The 24,066-nt window shown below is 41.2% G+C and overlaps 1 protein-coding gene across 3 annotated transcripts in view; it reads left to right on the top strand.

Moving 5' to 3' along the window:
- Positions 1–24,066, top strand: part of TBC1D12 (TBC1 domain family member 12) — a 407,968-nt gene that overhangs the window by 75,799 nt on the left and 308,103 nt on the right. For 2 of the 3 annotated variants that reach the window (XM_069239854.1, XM_069239853.1), the window contains exon 2: positions 11,212–11,268. The exons of the other annotated variant lie outside the window; for it this stretch is intronic. In XM_069239854.1, the coding sequence (XP_069095955.1) occupies positions 11,212–11,268 (57 nt within the window). The remainder of the gene's footprint in view (positions 1–11,211; positions 11,269–24,066) is intronic. 3 annotated transcript variants of the gene reach the window in all.

Raw genomic sequence — 24,066 nt, 5'->3', positions numbered from 1 at the left:
AGAACCTTAATGATGAACAGGAAGTGGGCACTGACTCTACTAGACAGCGCGGCAAAGGTCACAGTAGTTGGCCGGAATCTTCAAGAGCTTCAGGATGTGAGAGCAACGAATGACTATTTGGCAGTCGAAACTGCAGATACGTGAGTCTTCCCCCTGACAGAGTTCACAAATTGAAATTGCAATTCGAAGGAGACATTGAGCGTACTGTTAGAGTAATATTCTGTAAAAAATTGACATTGTGCTATGATGTTCTATTGACAGAAACCGATTGGTCACCAGAGTTTGCCTGCAGTCTTCCGTTCAGGAAAGGGGTAATTATGCCTTCTTTCTCACCCTTTGTTCATTTAGCACAAGCCTCTGTGCTGTATCACAGTCATGTGGGGTAGGACAGAGATACTCCCTACCACAAAATACCTATTAGATCACAACCGCAGCCTCAACCCGTGTATCCTATTAAATATAAGGCTGAAGCACCAGTGAGAGAAATACTCACCTAACTTGAGTACCAGGATGTAACTGAGCCCTGTGTCCCACTAGTGAACAACCCTTTGTTTCCCGTAGCTAAGCCGGACCATTCTTATAGAATAGTCTTAGATTACAGGCACTAAAATAGTTAAACAGGCACATTTGCTATACAGAATGCTCACAGCACAGCACTTATCAACAATTTACTGTGCAAGAAATACAAAACGACTCTAGATATCTCCAGTGGGTTCTTCTGCCAAATTTTAGTGCCTGAAAGCAGGGATTTAACAGCCTTCCGTGCATTAGGCTCGAAATAAATTTTTCACGACTCCCACAAGGGTATAAGGACAGTCGTGGAATTTTTTCAGCACGTGTTACATCAATTTTACACAAAATTTACTCTTAGGCATTGTCATATGTCAACCATATTTCCTTGGCGGATGATGACCAGGTCCACACCTGAGAAGGGTGGATTGTATAGTAGTGGGCTTTGCCGAATTTGGCTACAAATTACATTTCAAGAAAACAAAAATTGCTTTCCTCAGTGTCCTCTTTTTTCAGGATACGAGTTATAAGATGAAGGACAGAGCCGAGTGCCGCATTTCTTAGAAAAGTCAACGCAATTACAACCACAATTACAAATCTGCAATCGTTATTGGGTTATTTTAGCTTTGGCAGAACCTGCATTACACACTATGCACAATGCATAAAACCTTTGTATGATTTAATATGCCCAGACATTTCAAGTAATTATTGGACAGTCAAAAACACACGTATTCTGAGAGCATTGCAGCAGGATATGCAAAACATTTGGTAAGACTCAAGAATTTCTTCAATACAAGCTTGAGTAGCCAGTACCAACAAATATCTTGCCTCTTGATCAGTATTGAACGTTAATTTATACTGATGGTCAGCACATCTGGCGGTAAGCACAAAACAACACAGCCGCTGTTTGTGCGGCAGTACTCTGTAGCCTGTGCGGTTGTGAGTGGTGTTATCAAGGATTTGCCATCCTTCCTCAAAACACTCACATGCAGACTGAACTGCAAAATTAGCAGATCTTAAGGCTCTGATATTGGCACTAGAACATACTGATCCAGAACAGCTAACACTAATAGTGTGTGATTCATATTATTGTACCCAGTCCTTTAATGAATATCTTCATTACTGGTGCCAAAATGGAGGCAGAGATTCATAAGGAAAGTCCACCAAACATGGATTATTGTGGGGAAAGTAGCAGATCTGAAAGAAATGCTACCCAATGCCCACGTAGTTCATACACTGGGTCATCAACCTGTAGGAATACACATTGTAGGCAATACCTTGGCTGATGAAGCAGCCAAGTCAGCAGTAACCATGGTTTCTGTTGCTGCTATTGGTCATTCCAGATTGATTGGTTGATGAAACAATGGCTGCTGTGGAAGCCTCTGCCGACCGCAAACCCTTGCCAAAGGGGTATCCCGCCAAATATTCGTACCACGTAAGTGCACAGAACATTGCCTTTGTAACAATAACAGGGGTAGGTGATCGTGTGAACCCCAACCAGGAACTGAGGCCAGAGTTGATAAGCCACACATGAGGAAGTTGCTTCTGCCCATGCAGGTGTGGCGGCTACTATTTCTTTATTGCTAAAACATTAGTGGTAGCCAGGTCTACATAATCAGACCAAACATTATGTCCTTTGTTGTGACATCTGTCAACAAATAAAATAATCCACAGTTAAGCGCCCACTGCAGACACATCTCCTAATTTCCAAAAAACCACTATAATGTGTATACCTGGACCATTGTGGCCCTTTGACACCTGATGGTGCATACAAATGCATCTTAGTCGCTGTTGACTCTTGCTCCAGATTCCTATGGTATGGCTACAATAATCAGCTGACACTCGTACTGTTATTAAAGATTTGCATGTCATTATCGGGATATATGCAGTTGCTGCTTTCCATTCAGACCAGGGCCCTGCTTTTGCCTCAAGGGCATTCAGGGACACCATGGTGACGTTGGGGTCCAATTGCATTACTCGTCTCCCTATCATCTTGAGGGTAACAGTATAGTGGAGGGAAAGAACCAAGTTTTAAAGCAATCCTTAACAGCAAGAGTATTAGGTATGGGTTATAGTTGGCTTAGCCATTCGTATGGAGTCTAAAGAGCACTCAATAACCTGCCTGGATGGCGTCTGGGAGGGCGCACCCCATAGGAGGTTCTGTTTGGCATACCTATCTATGTCCAGTATCTTGATGGCTCTGGCGCGGTGGCTGAGACACACCTTTGGACATAAATGAACGTGTCACTGTCTTGCAGAAATTACAGCAATTCTGTGATGAAAACTCATCTGCTGCCACCTCGGAAATAAAAGATGCACCAATAACACCGACTGGTTAGATTCCAAAAGTTGGGGATCTGATGCTAGAAAAGAGTGCAGTGAAGAAAGAGTTTGGCCCTTCATATCACCTACCGGTGCCAGTCTTGGGAATACACAGTAGCAGAACTATCATCTTAACCACCGCTGCCTAGTTCTAAAGGAAACCACTTTGTTTCTGCCAACATTGTCAAGTTCCAACAAGTGGGCTGGCCTACACAGCAAACCTAGAGGACTCATGGGTAGTCCCCAAACCCCTCTCCCTACCAACCAGGATGCGCCGCTACAAGTTGTAGCCAACACTGCTGACTCTTGGGAAGTGTGGAAAATGATCTTTCATTAGTACCAATAACAACTGTAACAACTTATGTGATAAAAAAACATCCACACTTCTGAACAGTGTTATTCAAATTCAACACTATTGGCTGGAGTAGTTGACTACGAACCACCCAGAGACGCATCTGTCAGTTCTACTTTTCTGACATCCGCTCCAGTATTTGCGCAAACTGCTTCTAGATATTTTGCTGATATCAACGATTTTTTTTTAACTGATTCTTCTACGTCTTCTGCAGTACCTATATCAGGACCACATAAGCTGTTCACTTACCTTAAAAACAACTGTCTGATTAGTCCATGGAACTATCTGTGGCTCGTGGTAACTGTACTTACCTTTCTTCTTTGGATTGTTTTTGTCATTTTTTTTTCACTGATGCATGGTCATTATCTTCCTGAACTATTTGCTGTTGGACTGGTGGATAAGGTCCTAAAACCACATTTGTCTTCCCTTACGGTCAGACAAACCTTGTTTCTAGTGAACATTTCAGCTACACAGATTCCTGATGGGATTGTTTGAGATAAAGTATCCTTTGATGCTTTTGAGCTGACAGAGATCCTTTAAATACTATGTGTTTAAAGTTTCAATGAATTATATAATGACACCAGGAGTAGTTTCTGGTGATTGGGTTGTAACATGCTTCTGAGCGTGAATATCATACTGTATTTGAAAGTGAAGATATTTATCAAACAAATGCTAATTATGGCAGTATGTTCTGTTATAATCATTAAGGACATCATTTCATACATAAAGCTAGCACCGAGAGATCTGTTTACAGTTATTCACAATGGGAAAATTGTCTGACCCCGCCAGTGGGGAGTTTTGAAAAATATATATAACAATTTGCATATTTTACTGAGCACCAGGTAAAAAATGCTGAGTCTTATTTCAAGTTACCTCCTACGAAACTGCAAAATGTTTTGTTAACAGATACTAGATTGATTTATTCTGATTCCTTTGTTTCCCAGTTGGCGATAGAAGGCTTTAAATACTGGTTGAAGTCAATTGACCTAAGATGTGTTTGGGGGAACTAAAGATTGGCAAATACAGGGATGGGAAGATTTGTTCAGAGCGTGCCTTATTCTGTTGCAAATTATATTTTTAAACATAACTATACAACAAACTAGTTGTCTAGGCTTGGTGAAAATTAAAGAAATTAATACACCCAGTATTCCCTCACCAACTAAATTTAATAATTGGCAAAAAACAATAAATGTCACTGAATAACAGCCCAATGGGTGGGTCCAGAAAGGAACATTTAACGCAACACTTTCTGGTCCTGCCGGTGGTGTTTGAGGTTAACGGACACAAATGGTTGTGATGCACGTTTTGTAAACTCCACAGGGGCTTTTAGAGCAAGCTGATATGACCCTCGTTACATATCATCAGAACACTCAGATATTGTCACCACATGCAACGTAGGAAAATTATGCCAACATTGCTGAAATATTCCACACTAGCAGCTGAGACATCTAGGTCTCCTATCAGAAGTTGCAGATTTACAAGAAAAACCTCAAAAAAAAGTGCTTCTTATATGCAATTCATAATAAAATGTGGAAACTTTCCCAAATAGAAACTGCAGCCCAGTAAAGGCAAATAGATCAGGAAAACTTACAGAAAGTATTAGCCATTCTTTATAATGGAATGAACACCTTGTGCAACCGCATATACACCCTCAACAACATAATTTCTTCTGAGATCGACTTTTCACAAAATGGCATGTTGTCTTCACAGCATGGACCAAGCCAACAAAGGTCCCATATGCAGTTAGGTTGCACCTTCCAAATCCTTAAAAGTGGTTGCATACTTTGGCAGTATGTAAGCTCGAAAGACCTTTTTGCCTGGTTTAATTTAACGTGATGGCAACAAATAATGGCTAAGAAAGAAGCAATTTACGTCATGCTTAACCTCAAAAAGTTGGGAAAGTTTCCTTTTACTGTGGCAGAAATGCCATCTGCTGTCTGGTTAATTCATGGGGTTATTAATCTGCCTATTTCTACACTTGATTTCACCTGATGCTTGAAGCAGATTCCTGTAGACAGATATGAAAGGCTATGAGATAGTTACGTTCATGATGTGTGGGAGCTGCCCTTCTCGTACAAATGTTTCAATAGCATGAAATAGGTCTTTCTTAGAGGAGGCAAATGTGAGACTTCTGTGAGCCATTTGATGATTTGTAAACAGCTTTCCTTGCATGGAAATTGTAATTCTTCAGTTGCAAACTTAGCCTGTTATATGAAGGGAGTTCATGTCTCTTTGATTCACCCAGCATTCCAGATGCTCTTGAGTAGGAGCTATGTGGTTCTGAAAAAGAGAACTGTTGTGGAATGCAAGCCGGAATTGCCTACGTCGTTCCAGTCTCCCAAATTGTCACCTGTTGCGGTAATGTGTTTTTCCCCCAAAGTGACAGTTGAAAGTAGCAGAGACATGACCCCATATTCCTACTTCAAATGAGAAGCTGAGTAGACTGAAGGCTCTTTTGTTTAAAAAAAAAAATTGGTGATTAATCTCCCCGCAAGACCTATGCTCTCCAAGTGGCAAGGTCATCTGCAGAGACACAGTCCTTCTTAGATGCTTACTTTCCAATACATTTCCGTGACTTAATTGGGTGAATTTTTAACGCCTCCAACACCGCTGGGATTTTACATTTCTTTAAGGCTGTTGGTTCTGGTTTTGTCAGCACCTTTCCCTCTATATTCGGCATTATACCTTCAGCCATATACTCTATTTTCTTGTGTGTTTTCAGGGGATTCCCTATTTCTTTGGCATTAATTGGTAACATTTTGCTGTTGCTATTTTTTCTTTGAAATGGCTGCCCCATCTCAACAAGGACTGATGGTGCTTCCACCAGCCCAGCCCGACTGTTGTAAAGGCATGATGCAGTACTTTGGTGCACCACTCCTGGAAGAGCTGGAGTTCAACTGCTCTCTGTCATCCTGTCGTTTGTTGCTTGTGGTGTCCTTTAAAGCATGCACCGGAAGTGTGTCTTGCTACGCAGCGCATACCTTCTTTGTATGCTGATCTGTTAATGTTCTTGCTGAGGGCTCATTACCAGACTTGCAGATTGAGATTTCGTTTGTTGCGGGAAGCTTCCTATGCGGTGCCCTTTGAGGACTAAGTGGCTCTTGGTGCTACAGTACTTGGCACTGCATGGGATGCTGCTACCTTGGCTGAAGCTAAGGCAGTGGAACATGAGTGCTCTCTCGCCTTCTTTGTCAACAAATTGGTTTCATTAACATCTGCTGAAGTGGGCTATTTCCTGGATTCTATTCCAATTGATGAAATTGGCAAGTTTCTGAAGGACCTTGAATATTGTTGAACTGCTAACATTTGGCCTTCTATTCATTGATATGTTTTTAAATTCTAAATTGACAAGTTTTATTTGCCCCGCATTTTGGTCTGTTTGCTTGTCAACATAGACATTTAATTGTATACATTTTGGAGTTGATTCTGAGGTTATAGATGTAGATATGGCAGTTTTGCTTTAGGCTTCTTTAGGGACCTCTACAGCTTGAACCGACAAAGGGGAGGGTGTTGTGAGAATATTTTGGCTATTACACAGGCAATTTATTTTAGCTTGGGGGTGCAGCTTGTTCCCTTTCACTCTAATAAATGCATTTTTATTCTTAATATTTTAGCAAAAGATTTATTTTAGTGGAGATGTTTTTATTATTTTATCAGTTGTCCTTTCGTGCAGAATACTGTTACTCTTTTCTTTGCAAGACATTTTCATTCTGTGCTTTACTCAAGGCTGAACGTGATAAGTTACGAGTTATTGCCGGCACATAGCGTTCATCATGTCCCTAACTCTCATACACAGAAATATGTGTTATCACATTAAGGCAGTTTTCTCAGAACACCAGATGTTTTATTATAAAACATCTCACTGCCCTCTACATGAAAGAGGAGAATTCCAACCATTTGCCTTTGCATGCAACACGTCACCATTGAGGATTCTGCCGAGACTAGATGCCTTCTCTCCCTCCATGTGAGAGGACCCTCAGTGTACCTACAGACATCTTTACCTACAATCACAGGTATGGGGGATGAGTTCCTTCTGGTGTGCCTTATGGGCAGATTAGGACTTACAGTGCCATGCACTTGTATATAAGTAGTGCAGGTGGAGGTTCTAGAACCATTATTGTGACAGTATGGTTGTACTTTTCCTATGCTTCACTTACCTTGTCACTGCTTTGCTTTTATTATGTGCTATCATCCTCATAGTTGCAATGCATGCCTTTTTTCATAGAATGCAATTGATTCAATAAAACCTATTGAACTTAGTCCTGCTTCTGTTTCTTTGACGTGTGAGACATATATGACTGAGAGGAAGGGGTAAGATCTGTTCCACCACAGTTTCCGTGAGAACTCTAGATGACATTTAAACGGCTGCCACAAATCACCTTTTACTCTTGGGTACTGGTGAGGTGCTGATAGTTAGCCTGAAGGGTTAGGCTGACAGCTGTCACATGGCGCAGGATCAAACTCAGTCCCCGCGCTCGGTGGTACTGCCACCCAAATCCAGCAGTCTTGTTACTATAATGTAAGTCTCTACTACAGAAGGTGGAAGTCGTATAAGGGCAGTGAAAAGCTAAAGACATACACATTACCTACAGGAAGACCATGAGGACAACTAAGTTTATCACATGTAACAGTGACTACTCTGTTTATGTGCTGGTCTGCTCATGTGGACAACAGTCCGTATGTAGCACGATTTTTCCTGTTAAGAAACAAATATTTGAACACATTAGGGAAGTAAAGAGAGCTGACCTGAATTATCCTCTTGACAGACTGTCAAGGAGACCAGATCCTTGGGGCTTGGGCATGTTCCCAACATGTCCACCTCTTGGCAGCTCCAAACTCCACTAGTTATATAGCACAGAGTTAAAGAATGGCCAAGTGGGGAAATGGGTTTTGGGTTGGGAACAGGGGGGAAGGAGACCTGTGGAAGCAAGAGTTAAACAACACAATTGCAAGATTAATCACAATTACTTTCAATACGTTTTGTTTCAAATAAACACTTATGCTGAAAACATGAATGGCCTAAGGCTTCACTATAACTAGGCCTCAAGAATCTAGGTACCTGGAAATCAAGAAAGGTCATGCAAGGTTTTCTTATGAACATTCCAGAATTAACATATTATATTTTGAACAATAAACTCTCTCCAAAATACTTCTTAGAATAATCCCTGCATTGTAGCAAGAATCAAAGAGCACGTTTTTTTCTCTGCATGAATAAACTGTACAAGTACCATGAATAACACTGCTACGTCACTCTCTGATTAAGAGTTTCAAGACTCAAATGTTCAGGGAATATTATACACTTTATTCAAAACTGCACATCTAGGTTTCAAGGTCTAGAATTGATCGCGCACTCTGCCGATCTGTATTTCAAAAGTTAAACACCAGGAAAGAATTGCGCACTCTGTTGCCGATTCGAACATCTAGATTCACATACAATGAAACGATCGTGCACAACACCGATCTATGATTCAAGAGTCCACTGAGAAACTGTTGCCGATTCCGAATTCACAATACAAATGCCATGAAATGATCGCGCACACTGCTGATCTGAATGCCAAGGAGTAAATGCCTGGAAGGAATTGCGCACACTGTTGCCGATTCCGATTCACGATACAAATGCCATGAAATGATCGCGCACACTGCCGATCTGAATGCCAAGAATTAAATGCCTGGAATGAATCGCGCACACTGTTGCCGATTCGGAATTCACGATACAAATGCCATGAAAACAATCGCACATGCGATTTTAAGTTTAGGCCCAAAACTCGAGTGTCACTGGAAAACGGAGTCTGGGTCTAACCCGACCTCCACCTTACCGCCCTGCTTGAAGATCACCAAATAAACGAGTGCAGGCCTGGAAAGGACTGGATAGGCCTCTGGGACAGGATCTCTGGAAAATGCTGCTGCTCTGCACCGGAACCTCTGAATAGTGAGCATGTGGAGCTGGGCTGGCTCCCTTATATAGAGCCAAACCCTGCCCACGAGCCACACCCAACCATGCTGCAAGAAAGGCTTCTAGCAAGTCTTAGAATAAAGGACCACACCCTGTAGTCCTGCAAATAAGCCTTGCAAAAGAACAATGAATTAGAAACAGCATTAATGACTTTTCAAGGTAAAAGCTCTGCAATGCAAAAGATTAACATACTGCATAGAAACATTATGCATGAAATATGCCTTTGCATAAGGTCTGGGTTTTTGCATTTACGTCGCCTGTAGAGCACGCACTGTCCTGATGTTGACACAGACATTTGAATCAGATCCTTTCGGAAATCTCTGAAAACTATTCTTATTCCTTTAAAAGGGCCCTTGATAGTTGTTTCTTTTCTGTTTGGTTCTACAGCAGCGCTGGGAAGCCTTTGGCAGCCATGCGCTTTATAAAATTCCGAAATAGGAATAGAAATAGAAATAAGGAGGTTCTTGACCCTTTGTCCTTTTTCAAAGTTGACAAGGTTGTTCAGAGACTGAGGACATTAGAATCAGAGTACATCATCATTCTCAACAGCAAATTCCCTGGTGTTCTGAACCTGGATGGAGAGCTTCATGCTCATGTTGGCTAAGATAGGTTTACTTGATATGCTCCCTGGAATACTTTTGTGTTTCTCTGTTGCCATCTTTATGTAATTTTGTGACTTTTTGAGCATCAAGTTCAGGATGTACTTTTTTGTCCTGATCCATCATTAGTGTTTGTTAGGTGCACATAGGGCAAATATAATGCATGATTGATCGTGCTCTTAGACCTGTCTCGTGAGTTGCTTCAGTATGGCCACATGGCCCTTCTAGAGTTAATGCAATTATGATCTATGCATGGTAAGGGGTTTGTTTCAGTTTACCCCAAATATTTTCTCTTAAAATGTTTTTGTGTTTTCTTAGGAATTCTATAATAGTATGTTTCTTAATTTATGATCATGTTTAGAGTATAACGGTACGATGAGGTAGGTCTCTGGGCCAGTATTGCGCATCGTTTGTAAGACAGGATAGGCTTGAATATAGTCGCTGTACATGCTGAAGCATACAAAAATAGTTTTTTATTCATATGAATATTCTGGATTTCTGAAATGTAGCTGTTTCTATTTGTAAGCATATGGATGGATTTTCCCCTTCCTTTAAGCATGGTTTAGGTTTGTAGAGGGCATCTCACACAAGATTTCTTCACTATCTGTTGTTTGCTATTTTTCAGTATGTGTGGTGGTGCCCTGTCTTCGATGGGCTATAACGAAGACTGTGAGGCTGGAACGTGTTGCCTGTGAATAAACCTTTCTGAGATCACAGTCCTGGAGTGGGAGGTTTTGTGAAGTTGATGCAGTTTCACTTTAGATTCGATTGAAAGTGTGACCTAACCCGCTGCTTGCACCAGCTCTGTGTGGTGGATGTGACCGGGTTTTGTTAGATTGGTGTTCATCGATGTGTGTGTGTGTATATATCTATCTATCTATATATATCTACATACAATAAACGTGTGTGTGTATATTTTACATTTACAGAGACTGTCAGTTACCCTATTTATCTAGAGATCTGTTGTTGTATCAATAATATGCTTCTTCCATCCACTACAACATGGGGAAATATGGCCTTTAATTAACTTCACTGTAAGTGACTGCATTCTGTTGTTTCACAAAGAATGTATACACAAAGTAGTTCCTTTCTCTACCGGTGACTAAGATGGCAAAGTGTGCTTGAGGCCAAAAAATAAGTTTGCTTTTAGGCACTGTTAAAATTATATATTGGCAAGGACCTGGGACCCCAAGAAAAAAGGCTTACAAAAACCGTGAGAAAACAAAACAGGCATTGTAAAGGCCCAGCTCCTGGCAGCCAACGCCAGTGTTTATTTTCTTCCTAATTTGCTGAGGTAATACAATGTCCTTATTTAAAGTGTGAAATAGCTTTATTGCCAGTAAAGTAAAATCTCAAGTAGACAGTCTTTGATTTAGCAGTATTTAAAATAAATATGCAGATACATTTTCCAGAATGCCTACAATTTAGTTTAATTCTTCCAAGTTCTGAGTCTTCTCTTCTGTTTTTCTCATCAGGATGGCGCTCCTGGCAATCTAACATCCGTATCCACGCCAAATCTTACAAGCACAGGGGTATGACATTCCTTACATTTTTTTCTGCTCCTATTTGGCTAATGTCTGCATGCTTTAAAATTTTGCTGTGTGGTGTGATGCATGACTTACATTAACCATCATTCCATTCTTCTAGCCATAACTCTTATTCGATCAGCTCTCATTTTTCAAGGTGTCTGCTGCTCCACATGGATCAGTCTTCGCAATCGGTTCACAAGATTTATAAAGTTTCCAGAAGTTCTTGCAAATAAGAGGTGGAGTCTAAAGTGTTTTCACAACCTCTCCATGTCACGCAGCATAATGTATTGCAATATTTTGCAAATCTTAATTTTTTTCTTACCATAGTATGTTACAAAAACTAGTCCTGATGTAAGAGGTCTTCGATTACATTGACAATTTTAAGAGTAAAACCTCCAATTAGTAGAATCTTGTTGTTTAAAATGCACTCCGGGCTGTATTTCAGAATGTATACATATATTGTAACTCAACAACCTTTTTATAAATCGAGCCCATTGCTGTTATTTTTCTCCATATAGTGCATATGCCACATGTACCTGCCCTTATATACCTTTGTTCACTTGAACTTCAGACGAAAACCACGCACTCGCTTTAGAACGGTCCAATCAATATGTTAAATAAATGTAAAAACCTAAATCTGAAAATACCATTTCAGACAATGAGGAAGGAGCTGGTGTGGGCGAACTAAGTTCAAAACTTTATCCCAACCGGGGTCCACAATGGGCATGGAGAGACTTGTCTGGGGGAACAGCAATTGGCAAAGGGGTGACTTTCGCCTATGTTAGTCTTGCAACTTCTGCATCATTATTTGTAGTCCGCTCTCAGGTGTTGACGGTACTTCCAGGTCACATTCAAGCCAGGTCTGTGACGTGTGCTGTTACACAGACTTATTAATACTCTCCATATCTGCCACTGCCAAAGACTTGCGTGGGGAGCAGCCACTTTGTTAGCACAGATTTGTTACAGCCGTTCCTCTACCTGTCTACATGCACTTTCATTCTTTCATCCACAAAGATGTACCATATCTAATTGACTTCCCACTCTGAGCGTCCCAGTCTCCAAAGGGCAACTATCACCTTTTCACCACCTTGAAGCACAGAGTAGTTCAATACCAGCCGCTCTTGATATCTTATTTCCACCAGTCCCATTTTTAATGTTCATTGCAACATCCTCACAACCGTGCCACCCAGAGACTTATTCTGCCACCTCACAAGTATATGGATATTTTGTTCGTGTATTTAAGAGATGGTGGCGGCAGAAATGCCACCAACTGCAATTGATGTTAAACTCTCAAACAGGCAATATTAAGAATTTGTACAAAAGTGTAAACATGATATCCATTTAGCAGCATGGCTCCTACAAGTACACCAGTATCTGACGCTCAGAGACCTCCAATGTCTCCCATTGAATATGCGAACTACCTCCAAATCTTAAATGGAACAAGGAGAAAAGATGGTTCCCGACATTCTTCGGCTGTGTTCCTAGGATATAGAACATGACCCCACACCAGATTACCAAGTCTCCATCCCTTCTCCATTTACACAGGGCTTTGAAAACTGATTTCTTCAAACCCCTCACCCCGTGGTAAACACCGGAGTTCTAGACCACCCTTGAATAATTCCTTCTCCCACGCTACACCTCCACTACTCTTCTCCTAGCATGAACCTTGGTGTAAGCTGCACTACAACTCTTTCTTTTGCCATTCTAAACTGTGTGCTTGATACTGTATTTCTGCTGCTTCCCCTTTTGCCCTTCATCTGCTCTGTGTACAGTAAAACACCCATTTTGTCTAGTATGTTGTTCCTTTGTAGCTAGGTTTGTACCACGTCTCCTCTATACCCAATGTAGTCATCTCATACAATTTCGTTCAAGATTTTGGTATCCCATTTATGGGGCGCAGGATGTATTTATTAAACTAGTTCAGATGTGATAGGTTGGGGTAGCAGAGAGGAGAAAGTCTTTGACATATTCGCAGGTCGTATTAAGCTGAGGAAGGCAGGAATACCTATGCTGTGCATGAATCTAGAAACTCTGCTGTCAGATGTACGCACCTTAAGGACAGTATCATTGGTTCCGAACTTAATTGGCTGTTTCGATGCATTTTTCGGTGGCCCGTATTCTATTTGCTGTGACTGTATTATTCTAACGTTGGCGCTTCCTTCCAGCTCACTTCTCTCACCAATCTTTTAATCCGAAAAGGTAGATTTCATATCCAAATAGTTTCCTTTTAGTGACGGTTACTTGTGGCGTCAATTTCTTAAACGTTTCTTGACCCATCGTGGACATAAGAGACGATTGAACTAAAGAAACAGCCTTTTAGCTTTTAACATGATTATCTCGTCGTACAGGCATATGCTAAACCTCTGTTATGGTTGTGGTTTCGTCCCGAGCTATCAGGAATAAAACCAGTCTCTGAGGATTAAAATGAGCAAATCATTGTGGGGAAGTGAAACACAATGAGGCACTGGAACATCGCAGCTACTTTAGTTTACGTTACTATGTTAAGAAGCTAGCTCTACACGTGCATTATATGTCCCTTATAGTCCATAAGGTGAAAACATAAACATACACCAATTTCATTTCCAATTGAGTAAGACTGGAATAATCGGAGGCCTTTGCCTCAGGAGCTAATGTGGCTGCTGTTTTCTTTTGTGAAGGAAACTTGGACACAACTGATAATCTCACGACTGTGAGAATGTGTGCCATATAAATGCTCGTGGTCAGTCATTCAATCATTAACTGGTGTTAATGGTATCAAAGTAGACTTACGTTAAAAGAATATCGCAGTGCCTACTTTGTTTCATGTAGCACCACACTGCTGCCTCGCCTCAACCTTGCAGAATTTAAGACACTGCACTGATCTATGGACTGGATCTACAGTAAAATAGTTCAAGCAAAGATGTGTTTTCTAATTAGAATGTTTGTAATTCTGAACAGGAAATCGTCTGGGAAGTGATAGTATTCACTGACAGCTGTGTTTGAATAAGTGTGCTGTTGCTTGTGTACTGGACTAATATAGTGCAGTTTGCTTCTACATTTTTTTTTCATTTCAGTCCAGACTCTCCATTGCCTTAGTCGCCACCCCGTTAAGGATGTTCTGCCATACTTAGCAACATTTTTGTTTCATTGCTTACTGATAACCCTATATTTCAGTCAGATTTGTAGTGTTAACTGTTTTCACAGGTATTTTGAACGGCTGTGTGTGAAAATGAATAAACCCTTTGTTAATAAAATAAAAAAGAAAAAAAAGAAAGATTACCTCGGCTGTATTACCAAGCGATAATTGCTGGCTTTTCTTCACCATGTTTGTCACTATTGCTCCTTATATTTTGAAAAAGCTTAACCATTTGATCTTTCCGTAGAAGAAGCATATGGTGGCCATATTCATATTTCTGAATTTGCGTGAAAGTTTATACATGTGTAGGATGATTGTGTATTATTATGTATTCTCTTTTGAAATGGCTTTGTGAAGTAAAAAAAAAAACAATAGCAAAAGTACAAGAAGTTTAACCTGGAGTCTTGCCTGGGAATACTTGAAAGAGTTTGTTTTAAAACCGGACATAGGGACATAGTTCAGCACCTTTTGTACCAGTGGCACTGGAACAATTTTCGGAGTAGGGGTGCTGACATAATTGTTACATCACTAAAGTCATAGGGATTGTGAAAAATTATAGATTCACCCAAAGTATAGCAAATGTATTTCAGCAGGAGAGTGGTAAGGGTGTAGTATGTAGCTGATGGTGCATTTTGGTCTGCCCTGTTGTAAATCTATTACTAAAGCATCATGTGGTAGCACACTGTCATTTACTGATAGCAGAATTGAAATGACCACTTAATTTGCAGAGTCGTACAATTTTAGAGATAAAACTGCATAGCACACTAATGGTAATGTGTAGAAATTGAGTTTTTGTGAAATATTTGTCATTTGTCTAGCAACAAGTAAAAGTACCTTGATTTGTTTTGATTCTATTCAAATATTTGTTTCCATCACACTAATTACAAAAAAGGCCTTCATTTTTAATCTAGTTGCTGATATATTCTGATATATGTGCACAGTCGAGTTACAGGTAGTTACATTTCGTTATGTTAGAAAGAATTACATCCTCCAGCCCTTCCTTTTGTACCCCAGCGAAATTAACACATAGTTCACTTTAAACTCTCATTTCACTTTACAGTCAGAGAAAGAAAAGTAAACAGCAGTCCCCTTGTTAAAAGAATAAGCAGCAATTTGCTGACATTTAACCTCTGTCTTTGGAGCACAGCAAGTGCACCAAAATAAACACAAAATGTGAAGGTAATTTTACTTATTGCACTTTTGCGACCCACCAGTGGGTCATGACCTGAAACACTGTTCTAAATCATTACGCCCACCTTCCGGAGAAATGAGCCGGTGTTTCACCGATCACCAGAAAAAGTGAATTCATGTCAGGTTCCATATTTTCTGTTTTTTTCAGCTTTTTGATATATTTGTTCACTCATTCCCATAGCTTTTATTTTAATAGGCCAGTTGCCTCCAACTTCACTCGGTTGCAGAAGAGGTAATGTCATGTAGAGAATTCCGAGACCTTAGTTACACTGTTAGTGAAAATTTAGTATATTATTTTTAGTCTTCTCCTAGATATTCAGTATTTCTAAAGACTTTATAAATTACAAGCCTAAAATCAAGACTAACAGATGAGTGTCTGATGCATTTTCCCTACTGCAATTGAACAAAGTGCCTTTTTTGATCTCACCTGCTACAATATCTGTTGCGCTCTCGCTTGCAAGAGATATTGTATACAACAAGGGGCTCATTGCTTAACATTTGATGACTCCATTCTCAGTCTTGTTTGCTACCTTATATTTGGTCAGCATGTGCTGGCTTCATTTTCTGTTCTTTAGGCTGGAGGATGGACTAAGTACTAATTGCTTCACCTTGATTGCTGTCCTTTGCTGATTGCGCTGTGATAGAGGCACTACTTTTATTTTTTTCTTCTCCCCTGTTGGCCTTGTTGAACCTCTCCCCCATTTGTAGCTATATTTTACTATGCCACAAGTGATTCGGTGCTGCCCTTTTCTCCTTTGAAATGGGGGTTTATTGTGACAGCAGATGTAATCTGCTTTTATTGACACAGGTGCAATTGGTTTCTTTATGTGATGAGATTTTTTGACAGATGTAATTATGTTTCTTTTTCATGCATGGTGCGATTAACTGATTTGCTCAGAATCACAGGGGGGTTGTGCCAGGACCTACCAGCTTTGGCAAAGCTAATGAGTCTTACCTTTGAGCCTATTGGCTCTGCCATTGGCTTTTGCTCCTGCTGTATAGTGTGGGCATTGCCGACTTTGGCAATGATTTCTAGCCGTGCTGTTTAGCTATGTGACTGCTCAATCAATCAATCAATTTATAAAGCACACTACTCACCCGTTGGGTCTCAAGGCGCTGTGGGGGGAGGGGGAGGGAGAGCTATTGGTCGAAAAGCCTTTTCTGAAGGCCAGGAGGTCTTGGGTCTAGCGTAGCTGGAGCGGTAGGGAGTTCCAGGTCTTGGCGGCGAGGTAAGAGAAGGATCTTCCTCCGGTGGTAGTGCGGTGAATGCGGTGGACGAAGGCGAGGGCGAGGCTGGCGGAACGGAGCTGGTGGGTGTGGAAGGTGAGTCTGCCGTTGAGGTAGGCCGGACCTGTGTTGTGGAGGGCTTTGTGTGCGTGGGTAATTAGTTTGAAGGTAATCCTCTTCGATACGGGTAGCCAGTGTAGCTCTCTGAGGTGGGCAGAGATGTGGTTGCTGCGTAGGACGTCAAGGATGAGTCGGGCGGAGGCGTTTTGCATACGTTGCATTTTCTTTTGTATTTTGGCCGTGGTTCCTGCATAGAGCGTGTTGCCGAAGTCCAGTCGGCTGCTGACTAGGGCGTGGGTGACTGTTTTTCTGGTTTCAACGGGAATCCATTTGAAGATCTTGTGGAGCATACGGAGGGTGTTGTAGCAGGAAGAGGAGACTGCGTTGACATGCTGAGTGCTGAGTCAAGGATGATGCCCAGGTTCTGTACTTGAGTGGTGGGGGTGGGGGTGGGGGTGGTTCAGAGGGAGGCGGGCCACCAGGAGTCATTCCAGGTGGAGAGGTTGCTGCCGAGGATGAGAACCTCTGTTTTGTCTGCTTTTAGCTTGAGGTGGCTTGAATCCATCCAGTCGGCGATAGCGTGAAGTCCCTTGTGGAGGCTGTTTCATGCTGTTGTGGGGTCCTTCGTGAGAGAGATGATCAGCTGGGTGTCGTCTGCGTAGGATACTATGTTGATGTGGTGGGATCGTGCGATGTTGGCGAGTGGAGCCATGTAGATGTTGAAAAGTGTTGGGCTGAGGGAGGATCCTTGAGGGACGCCACAGACGGTTTTGAAGGATTCAGACAGGTAGGGCGGAAGGCAGACTCTCTGGGTTCTGCCGGAGAGGAAAGAGGAGATCCAGTTGAAGGCCTTGCCGCAGATTCCGGTGTTGTGGAGGCATGTACGAAGGGTGTGGTGACAGACGGTGTCAAAAGCTGCGGAAAGGTCCAAGAGGATGAGCGCTGCGGTTTTGCCTTTGTCGAGCATGGTCCTGATGTCATCTGTGGCAGCAATGAGTGTGGTCTCCGTGCTGTGGTTCTTACGAAAACCGGATTCGGAGGTATCGAGCACTTTGCTGTCTTACAGGTAGCGGGAAAGTTGGCTGTTCACGATTTTTTCAATGACCTTCACTTGGAAGGGAAGGGAAGGAGGGAGATAGGTCGGTAGTTGGTGGGGTGGTCTGGATCTGCTTTGGGTTTCTTCAAACAGGGCGTTGACGCCAGCGTGTTTCCATCTGCTGTGCAGCATGGCTAGAAATAATAATAATAAACAAACATTGGCAAAGCCAATAGGTTTTGCCTTTGTTTTTTTCTTTTTCATTCTATCTTACTAACCGGATAATAAATATTAGAAAAAGGTTATAATGTCTAAATTTGATAAACCGTTAATAGTTGCTTGTGTTGTGATGTATGTTGAATTGATATCCCGGGGTTCCAAACTTGTACCTTATTTAATATGGTATTAATACAATATTTAATATTGTAGTAGAGTATAATAATGTATAGTTAGTAAAGTGCCACTGCACCTGTCATTCAAATCACGCTCCTTTTAACTGCTAGGTAACCGCAATTGTGACTGCCTGTTTAGTAGTAAAATACAGCATTATTTGGTGTTTAGAGGAGCTAGGGCAACTTTTGGCTTGGTGCCACTGCAACTCATGCCCCTTTTAACTGCAAGGAAACCACTGTTGTGACTGTTTAGTAGTAAATTGTAGCAATATTTGGTGTTTAAAGGGGTTCCTAGAGCTTTTGGTCCCAGTATTACTGCACCTGCTGCACTGCTAAAATCATGACCCTAGTCCCTGTAAAGTAAACTGCACTTGTAACTGCCTGTTTAGTAGTAAAATGTAGCAACAATCTGTTCTGACACCTTGTGGGCCCGGTGCCACTGCACCTGCTGCACCGTTGAAATCGTGATCCTGGTGCCTGCTTGATAACTGCACTTCTGACTGCCTGTTAATAAGTCACTGAGAATAACAATTTGAAATAAAACGTTGCACAGTTAAACAAATGACTTTTTTTTTTTTAAATGAGTGTGGTAATTTAAGAAAGGAACACACAAATAATGTTAATGTTTACAGCTGTTATTCATTAGAAATGTAATTAAGTAAAGAAAAACACAACGTAATGAGCCCACTCACTGCTTGCTTTACATCTGCACTCGATACTCCATTGCAAGATGGCCGACATGTTTACCCACATTTCAACGCAAATTGATTTGCGTTCAATTCATCTTTACACGTACAAACACTAACAAGTAACCAGTCAACAAAAACCTGAAGGTGCATTTCGGCCACGCACCATACGAAGGCAAAAGCAGAACAGAGGAGCAGAAGAGCAGGAAGTGACCTTCTACCCAGAAGTAATTTCAAGCAACGTTTGAATGAACAAACAGAAAGTTCAGTTAAGTAAGGGGTGGACTTTTAAGTCCCTTTAAGGATTTTTTTTTTTTTTAGTAACATAAGACTTCACAAGCACAGCGCAAGCGAAACCTAAAGAGGAGTGTAATGTATCCAAAGCTAATGCACTTCAAAGCAAAAAAAAGCCCATTAGCCCCAGCTTTTAGTTACTTAATTTTAGCCGCACTGCCAAAACATTGCCAAAGCCATTAGTGCTCATAGGCGCAATCTATTGGCTTTGCCACTGCTTGTTTGAGAATTGGTTACCTGCGTCGGTCACAAGAGTGCACTATTCAATATTAGTGTCTTATGAATCTACACAACTACAGTAGAAAGACTATTGCAGCATTTGATTACTGACAACATGTGTGGTGAAGCACAAGAGCTTGAGATACAGGTCACATGCAGTTTTGACTCTTTCTTGAACTCAGCTTATGTTAGCTAATGGGTGATAAATGTTTTCTTGATGTGGAAATATACTGTGTCTGTATGCTGCTGTCCATCCAAACATGTAATAGTTTGGAGTTGTCATGTGACTTTTTCTGATATCCCTACTACGTCTGTGTAAAAGCAGTACAGCCAGCACCTTCTATATATTCCACAGTGGTCACAAACAACTGTGTTAAAATGCATGACACTGTTAAATTTAGGTACAATTAAAGCCTCTTCCTTATGCCTTCGATGCTTGTGTTATTCTGTATTTGGCACTGCCCATCGATAAGAGGGTAGAATTACCAGTCACCAGATTCTGCTAGGGGTTTTTCTTATACAATTTGGTTTGGTTTGTTTCCTATACCATATAGCACTCTCTGATGGTTCAGACCATCATCTATATGCTATATGAATGTTCTCTACTTTTTCTGTTAAAAACCATGCTAACAGCTAAATCACACCCAAAACAGTTGTTTAGAAGCAAAAGGAAGAAGGTAATGTGACCAAAACTAGGCAACAATGTTTTGGGTGGAGTTATTTGTGAGCAAATAAAGAAAGGTAGCCCTTGCTTTTAGGAACAGTGTGTTGACTAACAGTGTGACAATCAAGCACTTGCAATACAATGGGTCTCACATTTGCTCGACATAGAGCTATTAGCGTTGTAAAGTCCTAACCAGACTTTTATTGCCACATAAAATTAAAAGTAATACAGTTTTACATAAGTGAGCTGATTTAAAGCTTCACGCCATGAGCTGAAGGAGCACATGAAATGAAACAGAAGTTCGCTCATAGTCAAACGTATCGGCAAATGTACAGCGAAATCGTGCTCCGTAGGAAATAAAAAAGAAAAAGAAGTCCAGAAACCATGTTGAAAACATGGAGCCTCTTTAGTTTTCCTTAGTTGGCCGGTGTGCTCGAGGAGGGCTAAACACCAGACAAGGCGTGACGTATGCATGCCTTTCACAAATAAAATCAAGCAATTTTTAAAAGGCAAGCCCACAAGCCAACAAAACTGATGGTTGTGCGGCGGGCCTGGTTAAAAGCCCACAGAGAGGTTACAACATGCTAGAGCGCTTATGCACTCAACCGTATAAAACTGATTTACAGTGACCAGGATTGGTAATCTATTCAAAGTAGAACATGGGTCGTTTTAAAGGGTTGTAATATAAAGACTATAGATGATTATAAGGCAGGCAAGCAGTGATGTATTTTTTGATACAGCTAGTTAGAAAAACGTAAAGAGCTTGAAAATAAGTTAATACAAACCTAGTTTATGGAAGTAAAACTGCATACGTGAAATTTATCTCCTAGGTTAAAAGGGTAAAAATGCTTCGAGCTTTTTCAAGGAATGTCTGTTGCAAAAGATTTTTTTAAACGGGTGCTAAATTAAGGTACAATACCCCCTGTTACAAACACGAATTAGGTTGTGCTCAGGGAGTCACTGTTGAATAGACATGCAGAACAGGACAGTGCAGTTGGTAATGCACGATAAGTATGTCCATTTAGTGGCACCACCACAGTAATCTGTTTAGCAGTTCTGCATTAGAATTCTGCTTTAATTCTGGATGACATCAATATGGAATGTCTGGCATTTTCCATACTTACCAATACATAATTGTTTTGTCTGTGCTTTGGGTGGGAAACAATGATAGAGATCTTAGCTTGACATCATGCCGAAGCTTTGTCCACACTGCTCAAGTCCTCTATGGAGAGTCCAATCCAATCTGCTTATAGGTTGCCGACTCGGAGAGCAACATAGGATCTCCCTTGTGTCCAGTCTTCTGGATTACATGTCGTTAAGTCTTTACCTCAGTTAGCTGTGTTTGCCTTTCCCTTAAAATGAAGAGAAGCTAGACTAAAAAAAGCACAAAGTATCTTCTTCACAACGACCTATGAAAATGTGGTTCTTATTAGTGACATTCATGTTTAAAAATCAGTAGGCATTTTTTCAGTCAAATGCCTCACCAGGCTGATTGGAATTTATTCAAGGGATATCCACCATTACCATCCTAAGGAGACTTTTGTTGCTAGAAATCATGTTGAGCTGGTACATGGGATTTTGCGTCCACAATAGTTGAAAAAATGCATTTGATTTGACTTCCTAGTTTTTCATTTTTAGACCTTGTGCAAGTTGACACTCCGCTACTATACAATAAATTGATTGCCAAGATGAGAATCAAACTTTGAAGACCATACCATTGCTACATACGGGAACTACATCCGACAGGCAGTTTCTTGTTTACTTTGGTGGTGTGGACTGTAGAAGATTGGATGAGAAGTTGGTATAATCATTGGGGCCTACACCAAACTAATGTCTAATATATAAATGCCACCCTGAAAGTGAAATTGGAAAAGGTAGACCTCTTCCCTCTCAAGGCACTTGAATTCAGTATCTTTTTTAGAGTCAAGCCTGCACGAACATGCACTAGCTCATGCTTTCGCTTGAGAGACACTACTGTTTACAACAAGCATCAACAAAACCGTTAGGTTTTGCTTATGTGAAATCTATTGGCTATGTTAATGTATTTTTACATGTTACAGAGCAGTTGAGCTGCTGTGCAACATGGCTTAGAGTTAAAAGAAAAAAACTGCCAGCTTGTCTGCATTATAGCTTTATTTTTATTTTTACTTGACGTGGTGCTGCACAGCAGCTCAACTGCTGTGTAACGTAAAAACTAAATTGACAAAGCCAATAGATTTCGCATAGGCGAAACCTCACGGCTTTTCCAGTGCTTTTATTGTATTTACAGTAGCTTTCTCTTACAGCGCATGTGCGCTGTACAGGCAAAAAAAATTGTGATCTTGTGAAATATAACTGTAAAGCATTCCAGTACTTTTGGGGCAAGTTCGAGCTGTTTGAAACTACAACAAAGATGAAACCTAACAGACATCCCTCACGTACTTACATTTCCCTGTTTAAAGCCATATCTAAACATAGTGAACTCTAGTATGCATTCTATATTCACACACAACAATCAGCAGCTGTCCTGTACTTTTAAGTTTCCCATGTCAATCCATGTCTCTGTAGCACATCCAACTTCGAGTTTTTTCAATCTGTGTGTATTCCGCGGGCTCTAAATAGAAGTATAGTCCTGTGCAGCACCCCCTGGTTTAAAAGCGTCTGCACATGGGCCGTAATTCCAGAAAAAGACAGATTGCCTTGTCAATGTAATGTTTCAACCCTGCCCACAAAAATGCTTTAGTTTTATTTTGCACTGTTGTGCTATCTGTTAAAAACGTTAACAAAGTTAGCTAGATGTCTTTGTTAATATTTTTTTTAAGATGGCTTGAATTAAGTAAGACAAAGCGCAATGGCTTAAAGTAAGTAAAACAAGGTGCTATGGCATAGCTGTCATAGCTTCTTTTTTTATGTAAGGCGGTGGGGGGGGTGAGAGGGAGAAAAACAAGGGGTGTGGGAGGGATGACAGCAACTGAGCGGGAGGGGTGGGAAGGATGGGGCAAACTACAAGGACAGGATAGACTGTGGGAAGGGTTATGAGGGGTAGAAGGAGCCTGAAAACACATGCACTCTTAAGGGGTGCCTGAGTAGAATGAAAACTATGGTACCTGTGTGGCCCGTGAAAGGACACCGGCTTTAGATGCTGGAAACTGTACTTGGTCCAAGCTCCATGTAAGACAGGACCTCGGTGAGCACCGAAGAGAAAGTGGAAGCAACAAGTCCAACCAGTCAGAAGCAAGAAGATAGGAGTGAAGTGGGAGCCAAACAATAGTAAGTAACAGTAAATATGGGGAGGGCTGTAAGCCCATTTTTAATTTTTTTTATTTACAATAGCTTTCGCTGACACCGCATGCGCGCTGTACAGGCATAATCTAACAAGCATTTGCAATTCAACGGGTCTCACATTTCTCCAAGTTAGAGCTATTCGCAGTTGTAAGCTCCCAACCGGACTTTTCTTGCCACATTAAATGGAAAACGAGCATGATTGTGCTGCTGCAGTTCACTCGTAGTGAAACCTACTGGCAAAAGTGCAATTATCTACGTAACCGGCAAAAGTGCAATTAACTATGTAACAGGGTCGATATCATGGGAAGCGCTCGACTTCTGCCACGCGAGATCGCGCTGCGAAAAAAGATAAAAAGTAGTCCACAAACCGGATGGAAAACAGCGAGCCTCGCATGTTTTCACTACTTGGTCGCTGCGCTCGAGGAGGGCTAACCACTGGAAAAGGCATGACGTATGCATGCTTTCCACTAATGAAAGCAAGCAGATTTTAACAGGCAAGCCCACGTGACATGGACGAGGCTCCGAGCCCTTTTTCTAATTACTAAAGCGTCTTGCAAGCGAAACACATGCGCAGGCGCATGCAACGCAAGCTCAACCCTAAAAAAGGATCACCAGGTGCAGGGCAAAGGCGACTGACAACCTTTCTATTGACG

The sequence above is a fragment of the Pleurodeles waltl genome, chromosome 6, assembly GCF_031143425.1.
Source record: "Pleurodeles waltl isolate 20211129_DDA chromosome 6, aPleWal1.hap1.20221129, whole genome shotgun sequence".
NCBI lineage: Eukaryota > Metazoa > Chordata > Amphibia > Caudata > Salamandridae > Pleurodeles > Pleurodeles waltl.
The sequence above is the reverse complement of the archived record's forward strand: the minus strand, read 5'-3'. Positions and strand labels throughout refer to the sequence as shown.